The 17,948-nt window shown below is 37.1% G+C and overlaps 1 protein-coding gene and 1 non-coding gene across 2 annotated transcripts; both read right to left on the reverse strand.

Moving 5' to 3' along the window:
• Window positions 1–468: 468 nt before the first annotated feature.
• Window positions 469–575, reverse strand: LOC113752581. The gene has a single exon (XR_003464879.1). It is a non-coding gene; the product is annotated as a small nucleolar RNA R71 (small nucleolar RNA).
• Window positions 576–14,240: 13,665 nt separating this feature from the next.
• LOC113771418 (laccase-15-like) lies at window positions 14,241–17,948 on the reverse strand. The gene is made up of 4 exons (XM_027316001.1): window positions 17,850–17,948; window positions 15,148–15,376; window positions 14,529–14,660; window positions 14,241–14,449 (listed from the first exon to the last, which is right to left on the reverse strand). The coding sequence occupies exons 1-4, from the start codon at window positions 17,946–17,948 to the stop codon at window positions 14,241–14,243; spliced, it is 669 nt and encodes a 222-aa protein (XP_027171802.1).

Genomic DNA, 17,948 nt, shown 5'->3' on the forward strand with positions numbered 1-17,948 from the left:
CAATCTAGTACTGTATCTCAGAGATTTGATCCAGAAGTTGAATCAACAAGTTCGGATGGTGATATTTTGAGTGACTCGGATCAAAAAGAAGTCACTATGCCTAATGCACGAATATTAAGGGAGTTGACTGCTCCTAATTTGAATCGGCAGTCCTTATGTATTACTTTTTCGAATTTAAATGATAACATCTCTTTTAAGTTAAAATTTGATCTAATTCATTTTTTACTATCTTTTCATGGTTTACCAGGTGAGGAGTCTCATAAGCACTTGCAAGAATTCGATGTTGTTTGCACCAGTATGAAGCCTTCGAAAATTACGGAAGAACAGATAAAAATGAGGGCATTTCCCTTTTCTCTCAAGAACTCAGTAAAAGACTGGCAGTACTACCTACCTCTAGGTAGTATCACTACTTGGGAGCAACTGAAGAAAAAATTCTTGAAAAAATATTTTTTTACATCTCAAGCTGCAAGTTTGAGAAAAGAGATATGCGTTATCAAACAACATCCAGGAGAGTCGTTCTATGATTATTGGGAGAGATTCAAGAAATTATGCATTAAATGCCCTCAACACCAAATAAGCGAGTAATTACTCATCTAGTACTTTCACGAGGGGCTGCTTTTCAGAAACAGGAGTATTATTGATGGTACAAGTGGAGGGACGTTGGTGAACAAGACTCCTCGAGAAGCATGGGAGTTGATTGAAGGGATGGCCGAGAACTCGCAGCAGTTTGGTACAAGAGAGGATGTCCCGATACGTAGAGTGAATAAAGTAGAAACATTCTTTATCTAACTGCAGTTATCTGAGTTAATATCTTTTGTTGGACAAATGGCTGTAGGAAATGCACCACAAGTCAAGGTATGTGGGATTTGTACTGCCATGGGTCATTCTACAGAGATGTATCCAATGATTCAAGAATAGAGTATGGAGCAAGTAAACATGGCTGGTCACACGTCCTCTCCAAGAAAGCCATATGATCTGTATTTGAACACGTACAATTCGGGTTGGAGAGATCACCCTAACCTCAACTATGGAGGAACTAAGTAATCAAATTTTGTACTAAATAGACAACAAGGGTATCAATAGCAATATCAACCTCAGCCGCCGCCGTCTCCTCCAAGCACAAGTTTCGTCTTTAGAAGAAATGAGGAAACAATTAATTACTAATAATACACAATTTCAACAAAAAATGGAATCTGACTTACAAAATATAAGGAATCAAATGGGTCAAATGCAAGCAATGCAAAGTCAGATAAGTTAGATGACAATATCAATCAATTGTCTGAAATTTCAAATTTACGAAAAATTACAGTTTCAACCTGAACTGAATCCAAAGAACGCAAGTGCAATGACCATAAGAAGCGAGTAAAAAATTCAAGGATCTGAACTCACGATTCCAAAGGACAAGAATGAAGAGAAGATCGAGAAAGAGTTTGAGGAGGAAGACAGAAATATCAAAAATTCAATGGTACTACCTGACCTAATCATTGAAATTAAAACTAATCCGTCTCCCTTTCCTTGCAAGTTGGAGAAACTGAAGAAACATGACAAGGAAAAAGAGAACTTTGAGATTTTCCGCAAGATAGAGATCAACATTCCCCTATTAGATGCAATCAAACAAGTGCCAAAGTATGCAAAGTTTTTGAAGGATTTGTGCGTCAACCGAAGAAGGCTGAAGGGAGACGGAAGAGTTATTGTGGGGGAGAACGTGTCAGCGGTTCTACAGAGGAATTTTCCACCAAAATGCAGGAATTTAGATATGTTTACTATCCCCTGTAGGATAGGTAATACTTTGATTAGAAATGCCATGTTGAACTTAGGAGTATCAATTAATATAATATCTAAATCTATCTATACTTCTTTGAACTGATATCCATTAAAAGAAATTGGGATAATAATTTAATTAACTGATCGAACGAATGCATATCCTGATGGGTTGGTTAAAATTAATGAATTAGTGTTTCCAACAGATTTTTATGTACTTGACATGGATGATGATTATTCTCCTGACCCCTCGTCTTTGCTGTTAGGTAGACCCTTTTTGAGCACAACCCAAACTAAAATTGATGTTAATAAGGGTACCTTGTCCATGAAATTTGATAAAAAAATTATTCATTTCAATATCTTTGAGACTATGAAATACCTCTCAAACTCTACTTTTAGCTCTATTTTTTCTGCAAGTGTTATTGATCCTGCGATGCAGAAAATGTTTGAAATTGTGGGAAGAGACGAGCTAGAAGCTGGTTTAACCAAAAAACTCGAGTTGGACACAACTCATGTGGTAGAATTGAGTAAAGATCTGAAGTGTACGATTGGGGCGTTGCAATCATTGCCAACCACAACGACAAGGTATGAGTTCGCACCTATTTTCATACTCGAATCTCACCAAAGGATATTACCATCTGTGGTGCAGACGCTTGTATTAGAATTAAAACCTCTATCGAAACACTTGAAAATATGCATATTTGGGCGAGAAGGAAATGCTTCCGGTGATTATTTCGGCGAGACTATCGGAAACACAAGAAGACAAGCTAATCCAAGTTCTTAGAAAGTATAAGCAAGTAACAGGATGGACCATTGCCGACATTAAGGAAATTAGCCCCTTCGTGTATATGCATCGAATAAGGTTAGAAGAAGATGCCAAACCTGTACAGCAAGCTTAAAGGAGACTCAATCCCCCTCATGATGGAAGTGGTGAAGAAAGAAATACTAAAACTGCTAGATGTGAGGATCATATACGTAATATCAGACAACTCATGGGTTAGCCTAGTACAGGTAGTTCCAAAGTAGGCAGGAATGACAGTGGAGGTCAATTAGAAGGGTGAATTCATGCCAGTGCGCAAATCCACCGAATGGCGTTAGTGTATCGACTACCAAAAATTAAACGCTGTCACAAAAAAGGACCATTTTTTCTTCCTTTTATTGATTAAATGATTGAGCGATTAGTTTGTTGAGCTTACTATTATTTTTTGAATGGATTTTCAGGGTATTTTCAAAACGCAATTGTACCAGAGGATCAAAAGAAGACTACATTCACGTGCCCGTTTGGAACTTTCACATACAGACGAATGCCTTTCGGATTGTGCAATGCCCCTGCGACATTTCAGAGTTGTATGATGAGCATTTTTTCAGAATATGTGGAGAAAATTATTGAGATTTTCATAGACGATTTTAGTGTATATGGTGATAGTTTCAATAATTGTCTAGATAGTCTGAAATTGATCTTGTTGAGATATATAGAAACTAATCTCGTATTTAACTAGAAAAATGTCATTTTATGATTCAGTATGGGATAATTCTAGGTCACGTAGTGTCCTCTAAGGGTATTGAAGTTGATCAGCCTAAAAGAGACATTATATCTGCTTTATCTTACCCCGCGAATATATAAAAAGTGCGCTCTTTGCTTAGACATACAGGTTTCTATCGAAAGTTCATCAAGGATTTCTCAAAAATTGAAGCCCCTCCGTTCAAACTCTTACAAAAAAAAATGCAGCCCTCAAGTTCAATGAAAAGTGTGAGAGAGCATTCGACAAATTAAAGGGTTCGATCATCCAACCCTCTGATTGGAATCTACCTTTTGAAATCATGTACGATACCAGCGACTATGCAGTGGGGGCTGTGTTGAGGCAGAGAGTGGAAAAAATAACTCACGCCATTTACTATACGTCCCGAGTCCTGAGCGGAGTTCAATTAAATTACTCCATTATTGAGAAGAAGCTTTAGCAGTTATTTTTATTTTAGAAAAATTCAGGTCATATTTATTATGTGCTAAAATTATTGTATTTCTGATCATGCAGCATTGAGGTACCTAATGAACAAGAAAGATGCAAAGCCGCGGTTGATTCGATGAATACTACTCTTACAGGAATTTGACCTGGAAATCAAAGATAAAAAAGGAGAAGAAAATCTAGTGGCGGATCATTTGAGTCACGTACCAGTCATCGACGAAGAATTTCCACTAAAAGAAGCCTTCCCTGATGAATATTTACTTTCTGTCAATTTTTCTTCGCCTTGATATGCAGATATAGTGAACTATCCAGTGACTAATAAATTTCCTGGAGGATGGTCTAAGGCGTGAAAGGACAAGTTGAAGATTGACGCCAAATATTTCATATGAGACGACTCTTACTTGTGGAAGAGATGTGCAGACCAAGTAATGAGAAGGTGCGTAAGTGAAGCCGAATTTCAGTCAATATTAATCTTTTGTTATATTCTTGCATGTGGAGGTCATTTTGGACCAAAGCAAACTACGCATAAGGTATTAGAGAATGGGTTTTACTGGCTTTCATTGTTTAAGGATGCATATCTATTCTGTAAATCTTGTGATAAATGTCAGAAGGTAGGTAATATAGATCGTAGAAACCATATGCCCAAGTCCCCATGTTTTTCGTAGAAATTTTTGACGTTTGGGGTATAGATTTTATGGAACATTTTCCCGCGGTTTTATATATATATATTGTTGGCAGTGGACTATGTTTTCAAATGGGTGGAAGTTAGAGCCACTCAAACTAACGATTCGAAAGTGGTCGTAGAATTTATTAAGTCCAATATTTTTGTGTGTTTTGGGATGCCAAGAGCCATTGTTAGTGATAGGAGAATGCATTTCTATAATAAGACCGTAGCTACGTCGAAGGTATGGTGCACTCCACAATGTCTCAACATCATATCACTCTCAAACCAATGATCAGGTGGAGGTCTCGAATAGGGAGATTAAGTCGATACTGGAGAAAATGATTCGTCCTGACTGTAAGGATTGGAGTCTCCGATTAGAGGATGCGCTTTTGGGTGTACAGGACTGCGTATAAGACGCCTATAGGATGTCACTCTATAGGCTAGTGTTCGGAAAGCCGTGCCACCTCCCAGTGGAGTTCAAACACAAGGCCTTTTGGGCAATAAAGCAGTGTAATATGAATTTAGAGGAGGCCGATACGCATCAAAAGTTGGACTTGCAAGAATTGGAGGAGATTCAGAACGAAACATATGAGAATGCATTAATTTATAAAGAGAGGAGCAGGGCGTTCCATGACTAACAAATCTCTAAAAGGACCTTTGAAGTTGGTCAGAAGGTTCTCCTATACTAATCTAAAGTTAAGCTATTTCCATGTAAATTGCGTTTTTGATGGATTGACCCTTTTATTGTTACTCACATCTTTCACTATGGTGCAGTAGAAATCCAGAGCACTAAGATGGCTAAGAAGTTTGTGGTGAATGGATATCGTCTTAAATACTATTACGAGGGCTTTTCAAGTAGAGAAGTGGAGATGATACATCTGGACATACCAAATTGTTCCAATTGACGATACTCAACCATATCTAGCCAAAGACGTTAAAGAAAGGCGCTTATTGGGAGACAACCTAATTTATTTTTGTTGTTTGTTCAATTCTATTTGGTAGTTTTAATATGTTTTCTTAGAGTCTCCTTAAATTTTTGGTTTAATTTTTTGTTTTTGATGATTAGTAGATGTCCCCTCGACATGACGCGCCCGCGTCAATTGGGCGCGTGATAATGTGTAATTCCCAAATTCGTCATCAAAAAGGTTCCCATCCTCATGACGTGCTCGCGTCGAGTCACTTGGAGAGCTCTTTTTTCGATCCTGGAACGGACTGACCGACATGACGCGCCCGCCTCAACAAGGCGCATGGTAACTTTTAATTTAACAACCCTTCATCAGAAAGGTTCTTGTCTTCATGACATGCTTGCGTAACCTGGATATGTAGTAACTCTTAACTCAACAGATTCCCATTAGAGATTGCTACCCTAATGACATGCCCACGTCGTGTCCTAGGGAAAGGTAAGATCATTAAATAAATAAATAAATTCTTGTTTAATTTGAAACTTAAAATTTTGAATTCCCGTTTGTTGTTTTTTTTTCAAAAAAAGAACCCTCGTTTCTTTTCCCTTTTTCTTTTCTTTTTCCTCCTTTCCTTTTCTTTCTTTCTCTTTTCTTCTTTTCTTCTTCCCCTGTTCTCCTATTTTTCCCCTTCAGCCAAAATCGCTGTAGCACGCCACCGAAGCCATCGCCGCCACCGTCGAACAAACCATCCATTCATTGCTCGGTTCGTCACCATTCCCGCCGCCGCAACCACCGCAAGCCGACAGCCCTGGTCTCGATAGCCGCCGACATGACCTCTTAACCGTCATCGCCATTCACTAACGCCGCGGCTATCGTCTTCATCGTCATTCCCTAACTGCCACCAACTCAAAGCACCGCCTTTCTCCTCACTCGCCAACACCGTGCGCCGCCACCGTCCTTCCCCCTTTTTGTCTTGCAGCCATTGTCCAGGCCATGCCCACACACACCCGCAACTCGAATTGGCTGGCACCATAACCGCACACCACCTTTTTTACTGCACTGCTACTTCTTGTTGTCGTTGGTGTAGAGGTACTCTACTATCTCCACCTTTCACTATCTTTCTATCGTATCGAATTTTGGAGTGCTATTTCTAGAATTGATTATTAGCCTCAATTGGAAATAATTTTGCTGGATTATGCTGCACTACTGAATTGCTGAATTGGGAATTGGTTGTTAAACTGCTGCATTACTTGGGGAATTGTTGATATTGTGTTTGAGAAGATTGTACATTTAACTGTTCAATTGAGAGCCCCCAGTACTTCTTGAGTTGATTATTGGCTTCACTGGACATGGCTGCTACCCTGGTCGATTTGATTGATATATTCGTAGGAATCTTGGTTCACGGTCGATTTTCTAGTGGGTGTTGAAAATTTTGTTCTTTTGTTGACTGGGTTAATTTGGGGAGCTAATGGTTAGGCCGCGGCCGACTTCTAAATCTCGAACCACTAGAACTCAACCTACTCCACCCCAACCCACCATTCCTATGAATGAACCTACTAACCAACCTTTTTCTTTGGGTGTACAGACATGCCTAGGTAGGGGCAAGGGTGTCCATATTTCTACACCCTCACACTTTGAGAGCCATTTAAATTACACGAGGGCCGCCGATAAACAGAAATACGCTCAATGTTGTGAGCGGTGGATCATCCCTTGTAAATGCATTGATAAATTCTCCATAGCTGCCTTGGGTGTTGAGGAGGAGATTTATCAAATGTTTAATGCTATTGGGTGGAGACCTTTTCTTAACATTTTATGCCCCGCATTTGTCGAGCTAGTTAGGAAATTCTATGCTACTTTTGAGTTTGACTTGCCGACGGGATATACTGTCATTACTCCAAATGTGATCTGATTTCGGTTAATGGGTCAGGAGTTTAATTCTCTATTACTCAGTTTAATTTAGCATTTGATTTATTGATCAAGAATATGCTGAGTTCAGGAAGTATGCCGAGGGTGCCTGTGATTACATTGAGCCATTTTTCTCTCATTATCCGGGTATTTGAAAGGAAATTTTAGTTGACGGCAACCGTTACGACCCTAGCTGTTCGAGGAGTTCTTATATTAGGGATTCGGCTTTTCGGTTTGTTCAGCGATTCTTAGCCTACAGTTACTCGGGTAGAAAAGATAGCTCTGGCATATTCTCTCGATTCGAATTCTTCTTTATTTGGTGTACGAAGAATAATATTAAGGTGAATTTGGGCTACTGGTTGGCTTCCCAGTTTAAGACAGTCTTAGTAAAGAGATATAAGCCGTTGATACTTGGGTCGTATATCACACATTTGGCAGTTCAGTTAGGGGTTCTCGATCTTACCAACCATGATCTACATATGGCCTGTGATATGGAGTTTTTAGACGACAATTGTTTAAAGAAAATAGGACTTGTCGAGCGAGTTAATGGGGATTATCATTTTACACTCTCAGATCCCATTTAACCATTAGGCCGATGCCCCCCCCCACATGCAGGTCCCTTTTCTGCCACTGGGTTTGACGAGTTTGCAGCCGGACTATCTACTTTGGTACCCCCTCCACCGCCGGCCTCCGATGCTGAGTGGCGACACCTGTGAGCATAGGTTCACCATATGGACGAGCGGGTGACGAATATTACTGATCAGATGGCCCAGGTGTTTCAAAACTTAGCCGCCTACTTCCATTATATTGGCTTCACCCCACCGTTCTCACCTATCTCATAGTCACTCACGAGGAAAGTTTCGTTGTCCTATTTGCTTTATGACCTCCATTGAGGACAACGTAGGATTTAGGTGTGGGAGGGGGAGAAGTTGTGGTACAGCTAGTATTACTCTTTTTAGATTTTTTTTCCTTTATTTATTTTTTTGGCATTTGATATGTTTTCCTTTTATTTTCTTTTTGCTTTTATTAGTGATCAGCATTTCTGTGACTACTAAGGATTGATGATAGTTGGTTGACTCTAATTCACCTATTGTCAAATCTTAGTAATAAAAGTGTATCAAGTTAATTTGATTAAGTCCAAAAATATCTCTTTGGTGAATATCGATGATTTTGTGACGCTTGCAATTTTTGGTTAACTTTTCTAGGCATAGGGAATAACTGCTTTGCAATTTCATGTAAATTGGTCCAATTATTAACCTTAGTTCTCCATGTCTGAGGAAATGAAGCTAGCCGCTATTATTTTATGTGATATCTTAAGTTATTTTGCGGCCTAGTTGTAAATAAATTTGGCTATACTCTGCTAATTATTAGTGCTGAGTAATCGGACAAAAAATGTCGATTCTCGCGTTTAAAAGTAGTAATATCTATGAGTACGTGGTCTTATAGCGATGGGAGTTGAGTAACCGGGCTCCTTCATCTGACAAATGTTGGAGTTCGTGTCAAAAGGTTCTAATGGCTAGAGGCTAAGTCTATTAGTGTTGTTATTAAAAAAGAAAGATGATGAAATTGTGCAAGTTGTGTAAATGTGTGAATAAAGTTAGCCTGCTGATCTATGGGTTTAATGTTGAGATTTTTGTTAATAGTTGGACCGTTTGCTGATAAATGTTGATCGACCATTCCTTTTTCTTAGAATAGTTAGCCATAAATTAGAGGAGTCCGTGGTTTAGAAGCTAACTATGGTTCTTTTTTTTTGAAATGATGGATGAATCTGTAGCTCAAAACTTTGTTTAGTTCATCCATATTTATCAATCTATTTGCCATGTTGGATTTAAGTTTTTGGTTTCCTGAATTGATTGAGTTATATACTTATGAGGGTTCTGCAAATTTTATTTTGCCAAGGTGCTGAATTCCAATAATGGTTGCCTAATGCACAAAATAAAAAAGAATAAATTAGTTATTTTCATGTTGTTGTTGCATGTACCTCTCCTGAGATAATTATAGGAAGTCATTATTTCTAAGTTCACATTGACCTCTTCCATGGATTTCTTTGACCAACAGATCAGGGTCATCTTCAATTTTTTTCTTACCTAATATCTTGGAGGTGTATTTAACATAACGTGAAACTAAAAAGAATTTCTTGTTTATCAAAAGTTTAGGGATTGGATCAACCATTTTGGTCCTACTTCTATATTTTGAGAATCAAAAATACATTTTCCACAAACCTAAAAGTTAGTTTACTGTTTTGACAATGGGTTTGACTGTTCTAATAATGCCTTCAATACAAAAGTAGTTAAGCAAATATTTTCAACTTGCTTGTCGACAATCAAAAGTATTGAAATTAGAAACCCACAAATCAGAAGTCTAAGTTCAAATTCTCCTTTTTCTCCCCGCATCTTAAATCTTACCATCCTTCTCAAAAAAAGTTTTTGTTTTGGGTTAAAAATTTTCAAATTGTGGAAGTCTTTTGACAAACTTTTCAAGTACATCAACTTTAAAAATGAAATTGCTTTCGGGAGTAGGATTATGATCTGTGGGCCTCAACCGCATGCCAATTGTCACCCCTTTACATGGGCCAATTTTCCAATTATTAATTCAACATACCAATTTTGGGCCTATACTAAGTTTCTACTCACAAATATAACGTTCAACATGGCACACGATTTTCTTGAGTCCATTTTTTTTTTCATTGTCACTATCTACATCTATTTCTATTCCTAATTCAACAAATAGAAGAGCGTTAAAAATTACTTCCAAACGAGACAAAACTAATTAGAACAGTCAAATCCATTGTCATTGCTGGCAAATTGCAACTCCTCAAAGTCAAATGTGTCTATCCATTTATATCCATTAACAACAAGACTTAGAAAAGCAATAGCTGCATGTGATTCTGATGTTTCTGAGTCTATTTTTCTTCCAAAAACTCAGCGGCCGTCCACAAACAATCAGAACAAAAGAATTTGTCAGAGGAAATTCTGATTGCAGATGTTTGCTTGATTGTTGAAGACATCAATTTACTTGTTTTGTGAAATCTGCTAGAAGATGTCAATTTAGTTGTTGTTTTATGAAATCTGCTAGAAGATGTGTATTTGCTTGTTTGCCGGATGCGGCTGCGGTTGCTAGGAAAGCAGGGGAACCATTAGTGATAGAGGAAATTACAGTTGCCCATCCAAAAGCCCGTGAACTTCGTGTTCGAGTCTTATGCTCCGCCTTCTGTTTCAGTGACACCTATTTCTAGAGACTCAATGATAGGTTGCAATTTTATTATTTATTTCATTATTAATTTCCCCTATTACCTGACCCGATGTTGGTTAATTGTTAGATTCTACTCACTTTTGATATTTTACTTTTATTTCAGGGAGTGGAACGAAAATATGATAACAAGTTCCAATTTGACAGGAAAGGAATCCAAGTAACAGAGCTTATTCAAGGGTATTTTTGGAAATGGAACACTTTTTCCCATTTTGGTAATTGCTGAAGAGGAGAGCACGGAGAGTCTCCTATTTCCCTGGGGGCCGCCGCATAGAGGAAAGAGGGGAAGCAATTCTTAGATAGCAATTAGAAAAGCATTAGAGTAGGACTTAGATAGATATTAGATAGCAGAAAACAAGCACCACTTTGGGAGCACCTTTTGACTTTTCCTTCTTTTGCTTTTTGGGTAGTCTTTTGTCTCCTCGGATGTTAGGAGCAATTAGGAGATTCAATCATTCTCTGTCACTTTCGTTTTCCTTTCATTTGTTCAGACGCATTGGGCTTTCCAAAACGTAGACAATGGCCGCGACTTTTGTTTCAATTGTGCGTGGGTTTTTCGCATCAAATATGAACTAATTTCTTCACTCTAGTCAAGGAACAACAGAGGTTTTGGTTCGCCTAAAAATTATGAGACCGATCTAATTTCATCTTTTTCTTTTATTTGTTAGTATTCGGATATTCCTTGATTGTAGTACTTATGATTATTTAATTAATTGATTGTCTTGAATTCGGATAATTAGTTAACTTGATAATCTATTGTCAATTAGGGCATTAAATTCGTAATTGTTTAATTGCTCTGAATTAGTGACAACTAGCATAATTAGGTTTGTGTCAGGGGGATACGCGGGCTAATTTAAAATAATCCTGATAGTGCGTTATTTGGTTAGAATAGGGTTCCTCTAGTACGTAAGGCAATTGGGGAATTAAATCTAACGGGCGTACCTAGGATTATTTTTCAATTAGAGTAGTGATTAACGTGTGTACCTTAATCACCGACACAATAAGGAGGGATTGACTGCCATCGCTTGTTTGGCAGTTATAACCTATTTATTAATAAATAATTGGAATTGCCTTTGCATCGATGATCAATTAGGTGAATTATTGTTGAAGTTATTTTTTGGCTAGACCTTTAATTATTATTACTCTGATTTTAGTGAATTGTCATTTAATTTTAGTTGGCTATTTTATTTTTAGTTGAACTGCTCTAATCGTCATCCTTTATACAAAAACATCTCTCGTGTTACTTTGGATTTTAAAAAAGACAAATATCCTCCGTCCCTGAAGATACGACCCTACTTGCCCTGTTTATAAATTAATAATTATTTGTGAAAAAAGCCATCCCATTCGAATATATCGGATCAAGCAAACTCTTCAGGAACAGAGTGAATCAAGTAACCCATTACACACCTAAAGTCCCTGCTCCAGTACTTAAAATCGGGTTTTGGTTATTTTAATTGGCAATTAGGTTTATTTTTATTATTGCACAGACATCGACAACCTGTCACTCAAAGTATGCCCTCTAATCACACATAGATCAGCATCAATTTGCATATGAATCTATACTTAGCTCATATTCTGACAAATTCTTTTGTTCTGTTTGATGTTCTGAGTCTATTTTTTCTAATACCACCAGGTGCCGTGACTGAAACAAACAACTTTTGAATTGCTAAATTTTCGTATTAGCAACATACTACTATTGAAGATAATCATCTAACTTGGGACCTTTCAGCCAACTTTGAGTGAGATGTACTTTGAAAAGTAATTATGGTAAAATGTTAAGTACTAATACTTAAAGAAGGAGAAGTTTTGGATTATTTTAACAATTTTTTGGTGATTTAATCAGATCCCTTTTAAGAGCCCTTTTTCTTAAAAAGATATTCATCCAATGGATCTAAGGTTTCCGTGTTCAAAGGCAGCTGCCCTCAGTCCCTACCAACATGTAACATGAAATTCTAATTATTTATTTATTTAAGTTGGTCAAGGCATAATGCTGCACGCCTTCGTTGGGGTGATTTAATAATGCCATAAACAGAAAGTTGCCTAAAAGAAATGGAATTAAGGGGTAATAGTCCAAGCTTATGGGATAAGCATGAGAGACTCAGCGGGCACCAGTGAGACCAATACTCCACTGCCCAAGTTGAGCGTCGACCCAACAAGGCCATAGGAAATCGATCGAATAGATGGGGATTGAATTATCATCGGACTATACTGTCCAAGTTGAGCGTCAACCCAACAAGGCCATAGGGAATCGATGGGGATTGAACCACCATCGGATCATAGTACATTAAACACACATATGGATCTTAGAAAAGTCACATTAAGTGATAATTTTGATAGAAAATAAGGTTTGAACCTTTGATCGCTCACCCTACAAGATATGTGATGGCGAATTCCTCTAGAGGAAGTTGGTTTCATTGAGTCCATCTGGTTGGCTAAGATTTCAAGCCTCATGGGATTTGCTTTACCAAGGTCTGGCACTGTAGTAGGGAGCCCACTCTTCTATCCTGATCTACCCATGTGGAGACTTTTTCGGGCAGTTGATTTGAAATTTTTTTTTGGGTAAAAGATAAAAATTTTGGAGGTGGAGGAGAAACTTTCCTCATCACAAAATCACATGATAGGCTACTGGCACATTTTTTAATGATATTATAAATTGTTTATCATTCGAAATCTGCTAACACCAAACTCAAAATCTAGGTTTTTGCTAAAGTAAGATGAACGAATCTTTCCAATTGAGCTAACGTTGATTTATAGCATCAAGTGTTAAGAATTTGACCATCAAAACTGATCGAGAAGCCTATGCTTGGAAATTTTGGATCTTTGTGTTGTCTTTATTTGTATCTAATTCTTCATGCATTGACATAAGATCGAATGAGGATCTAACTGCTTTACATAAAATTATAGAGGAATTATGTAAATATGTACAAAATTATGAGCAATTTAAGTGAACATCCATGCAAAAGTATAGAAATTAAGTGCATATTATAATTTCATTACACGTATTTTTGGAGCATCTCTAGGTCAATCACAGTAAGTGAAGGTGCTTTTTGTTCAATTTTCACATTACATAAAAACTACGGGATTATGAGGATTATTTTGAAATATAAGGGTGATCGTCTTGAAATATGCAAAATCATATGGGGGATATTAGTAATTTACCCAATTTGATATTTTATCATCGAACCAACTAAAAAGAAACAGATTTACTTATTAAAAAAAACCGATTTATTGCAACATTTCAACACCTAGATCAGAACCTTTTATCTATGATCATTCAAAAATCAAGAAAATTATACAAAATTTGAAAGCGCACTTTTCTTCAATTCTGCAACCATTCATCCCCCACATTATTAAGTTTGGCATTTGGCACAGCAGCATCTAACAAGGTGGCATGTCTGGAGGTGGAGGAAGCATTTGTTCTCCTGGGCCAGTGCCATTTTTAACAATGAAGGTCATTCCCATTCCCCAGCTTAAATGACGCTCGAAATGGCAGTGCATGAACCACACGCCTGCAAGGAATTAGGTGAGCCCTATGCCGGACACATTTAACAATTTTTTTTTGTAATAAAACAAACGATATTGAAACAAGATAAACAAACGGGATTGAAGATTTTGAGTATAAATTTTACAATTGCGGGAAAGGTTGCACGTGCACCAGGTTAGAAGCGTCTGAGGACTTGATATATATATATATATATATATGTTGCACATAAAGGCAACTAGAGTGATACTTACCAGGATTATTGGCCCTGAATCGGATAGCTGTCCAGCCGTTCCAGCGAACGGCAATTGTATTCATAAAAGGGGGGTCCTCAAGAGATCCATGGTTTGTCCTGGGGCTATAGCAATGTAACCACTCTTTAATTGCTTTGTGTAGCTTCCATCTGTTCCCACAACTGTAAGAGTATGGTTTGCAATGCCAAAGAACATCAGGTTGTTCATGACAGCATTGACCATCCGGAGCAAATAAGTTCTTCCAGAAGTCACATTCAACTTGAATGTATCTGCAAAATGACAAGGTTTCAGAGAAATCACACAATTAGAACCAATTGAAAATGGTCCTTTTAATCCTGTATCACTTACCTGGTATTACTGAACATGAATTAAAATCGCCAGGATGGCTGTTTATCATGAAAGCATCAGACCGCGCAGGGTCTCCCCCACTATGTAAAAACTCTTCCACCACATCTGTTATATTTCTCTTCCACCATTCTCCTGCATTGAAGCATTTTTAATCGTTAATTTCTGTTTTTAAATTTCAATTTTGAACTTGTGGTTGCACCATAACTTTTCAAATTTGTCCTAGTAAGTCCAATCAATAAAAATATTAACAAAACTGACGAAATAGAAAACTTTGATAGAACAAATATAAAAGATTCGAATGCAAATTGTCTGAAGTTTAGAATAAGGTACAAACTGAGAATGAGGTACAAGTTCGGAGGCAAAAAATTGGATCTAGTCCAAATTTAACATACAAGAAAATAAAATGCAATGACTAAACTAGTCAAAACAAGGTTCCATCACCCTTCTTAATCTGAAATGCACCAGTCCAGTTGAATCAGACTACACAGTAACAAACTGATAAAAATTGTCAGATTGATTGTCAGAGAAATGATTTACATGTTTTCATAATTTATTCCTAAAATGGGGTGATTTTATTAATTACCTAATCAAAGAACAGAGTTAATCCCTTTATTTGTACCTAATATGATGGGAATTTCTGCATCAGGCTTAGGAAACGGATATCTATCTCCCCTTGTGGGGCAAATAATGATTGCGCCATGAACTGTCGCTCGAGACCAATCACTATGACCATGCCAATACAAAGTTCCAATCTCTTCTGTGATTATGACTTTTTGGATAAAAGAGTTTCCTGGCATGATAGGGCACTGAGTTATGAACTCTGGACCATCGGACCATGGATACATTGGCTGTAAAATTCCATGCCTAGATACATGACAAAGTCGTTCAATTAATTAAACTCTTCTTCTCAAATTCAGCGAGAACAAATGCAATGCTTCTCGTATATATACTTAAACAAAATAGAAGAGGAAACCATTTGTATATATGCCATTTAATTAAACGTTGCTTTATGCCTATATCTTCTGGATGTGTTTATTGGACTTGAATTCTGAAATGTTTGCAACAAATCCAACAGCCATGGGCTAGCTTATGATGAAATGGGGAGAAGAACAGAGCAATTTGGAATTTTGTAGTATTCATTTGTGTTGAATGTCAAACTCTTTTTAGAGAGAGAGAGAGAGAGAGAGAGAGAGAGAGAGAGAGAGAGAGAGAAGTCAAATCCCTAAAGCCATAAATTTTCTATTTGCCAAAAAAAAAAAAATTAATGGATACAAGCTCATATTTCACTCTGACAAGGTATAAAAGAAAAAGCAGAAATCACCTGTAACAAACAAGTACTAATTTGCAAATCACTTAATAAACATCAACTTTTACTTAACGGGAAAAAACCTACCACCGAAAACATTTTTGATGATTTTGGGGTTAAAAACTCTTTATGTGGTGCTAAACTTGGAATGTTTAATCTCTAAGACCCAATATAGCTAGTAGATAGAAATATTAGTTAAGTGATAATGAAATTATCGATTCAACTCTCATTGTAAAATTTGAGATCTCCCTTAAAAAAAAAAAAACTAAAATGCTTCATACGGAATGATTATGCTCGTCAAACTAAGTTATACGTACCACAAACGAATAATTATGAATAGCAGCTTGGCTAGGCGAGACACCAGACAGAATAAGTAACACAACAAAATGCAAGACAAAAACCTTCATGATCAACCACATTAATTATATGACTATGTTTGTTGGGATGGCAATATAAGCACAAACTCTTGAGGTATTTATTATACTATCAACATATCAATGGAGACAACGTTCCTTTTCTGGCAAGAAAAATTAGGTATACACGTAACCCCCGATTGACCTTCTTGTATCTGTTCAAATTATACTTTTACTGTTGGAAATTTCAATTAGTATAATCCTTCACCATCCTTGAAGTGCAAGTTCCAATTGAAAAATATTTATTAACTTGTAAGTATTGAATAATTTCGAAACTGATAAGCCTATGTTTTGGAATTTTGGATCTTTGTGTTTTTCATTTGTATTTAACTCTTCATGAATTGACATAAATTGCTTTACACGAAATTATTGCACGACATTAGTATATCTTAGTACTTATAATAAAATGTGATGAAAAGAGTGCAATTGTATGCTTTTATTGTCTCGAACTATTGCGAATTTGCAATCAAAATCCGATGGAAAACATACTTTTCATACGCAAAACTTCGAGGAACCGGTTAACCTTTAATTGTAACATGACTTAATGCCTAAGTGTTAGGGTGTCAAGCCAATTATTTGAAAAGGAAAAGACTAACAATTTAATAGAAAACAATATCTAGCACGAACGATGAACAACACACAAGAATTAACGTAGTTTGACTTAATCACCAAACCTACATCCATGGAGAGAAAAACTTGTTCTTACTATGAGAAAAATACCACAAGGTTACAACTTGATTCCCAAACCCCAACTCTTGTATAACCCTCTTACCCACTAAGAACTCTCTCACTCCTTTCTTGTGTGTCTTTGTAGTATGCTAATCTACCTATTTATAGAGAACATTATTGCCAAAAAACCAAATAACAATTGGAAACCAATATTATTTCCTAAACTCATATAGAGTAGGAAATAGCATCTAATTCTTGCTAAATAGGGCTTTACTTGACTACTACTTCAAGTAACTAAATCTAATTAGGAAATTAGTTACTTCCACACAAAACAGAAATTCTACCTAAAAGAAATTAAGCCAATTTCCTAACAAATCTCCACCTTGGCGAAAATTTCTTTTAGCAACCATTTGCCTTCAACTACCAAATAATATGGTACCAAACTATACACCCGAATCAATACAGTTCTGACATCAAATTGATTCAATCGGCAAATGAACATGTGTAGTTACCCCGAATCCAACCTCCAGTTGACTCGTGAGAAGGTGCCTCAATTCACCATCTCCCTTTATAGGATTTCTTCTCACCACCACTTGCAATCTGGGATCCCCTTCTGTGAGCTCTAACCCTAACCATTGAGGCAATCAAGTGGTAAAGTCACCATACTTCTTTCCATCCTTAGGACTGTCTCGCCACATGTAGTTTCCAAGACTCCACCTAAAACGAAAAACTCGTACCTGTCAGAGTCTTCTGACACATAGAAATTAGATCTCCTTGTTTCTTTGGGACATGTGCCACACCACCCAAAAAACATAACCAAAATCTAAAATTCACCGGGATGAAGAATCAACCGTTGGAGGTGTGAGAAAGTCTCCACCGATTCATGTCCAAAATCAACATTGGACTCTACCTTTTTCTTGACCTTTGAATCACCTGCCTAGATTCACCGTCAAACATCTCCATGCTTTTCGACTTCCCATCCTTCACCATCAATGCTTTTTGCCAAGCCATTGAAACAAGGATACCACTCAT

The sequence above is a fragment of the Coffea eugenioides genome, chromosome 1, assembly GCF_003713205.1.
Source record: "Coffea eugenioides isolate CCC68of chromosome 1, Ceug_1.0, whole genome shotgun sequence".
Lineage (NCBI taxonomy): Eukaryota > Viridiplantae > Streptophyta > Magnoliopsida > Gentianales > Rubiaceae > Coffea > Coffea eugenioides.

What these genes read in the sequence shown, in the direction of transcription:
- LOC113771418 (XM_027316001.1), bottom strand. Translation starts at nt 17,948, where the DNA reads ATGAGTGGTATCCTTGTTTCAATGGCTTGGCAAAAAGCATTGATGGTG. An exon ending in TTGACGGTGAATCTAGGCAG is followed by an intron (nt 15,377 to 17,849) that starts GTGATTCAAAGG and finishes GGAATTTTACAG; the next exon opens with CCAATGTATCCATGGTCCGA. An exon ending in AGAAATTCCCATCATATTAG is followed by an intron (nt 14,661 to 15,147) that starts GTACAAATAAAG and finishes GCTTCAATGCAG; the next exon opens with GAGAATGGTGGAAGAGAAAT.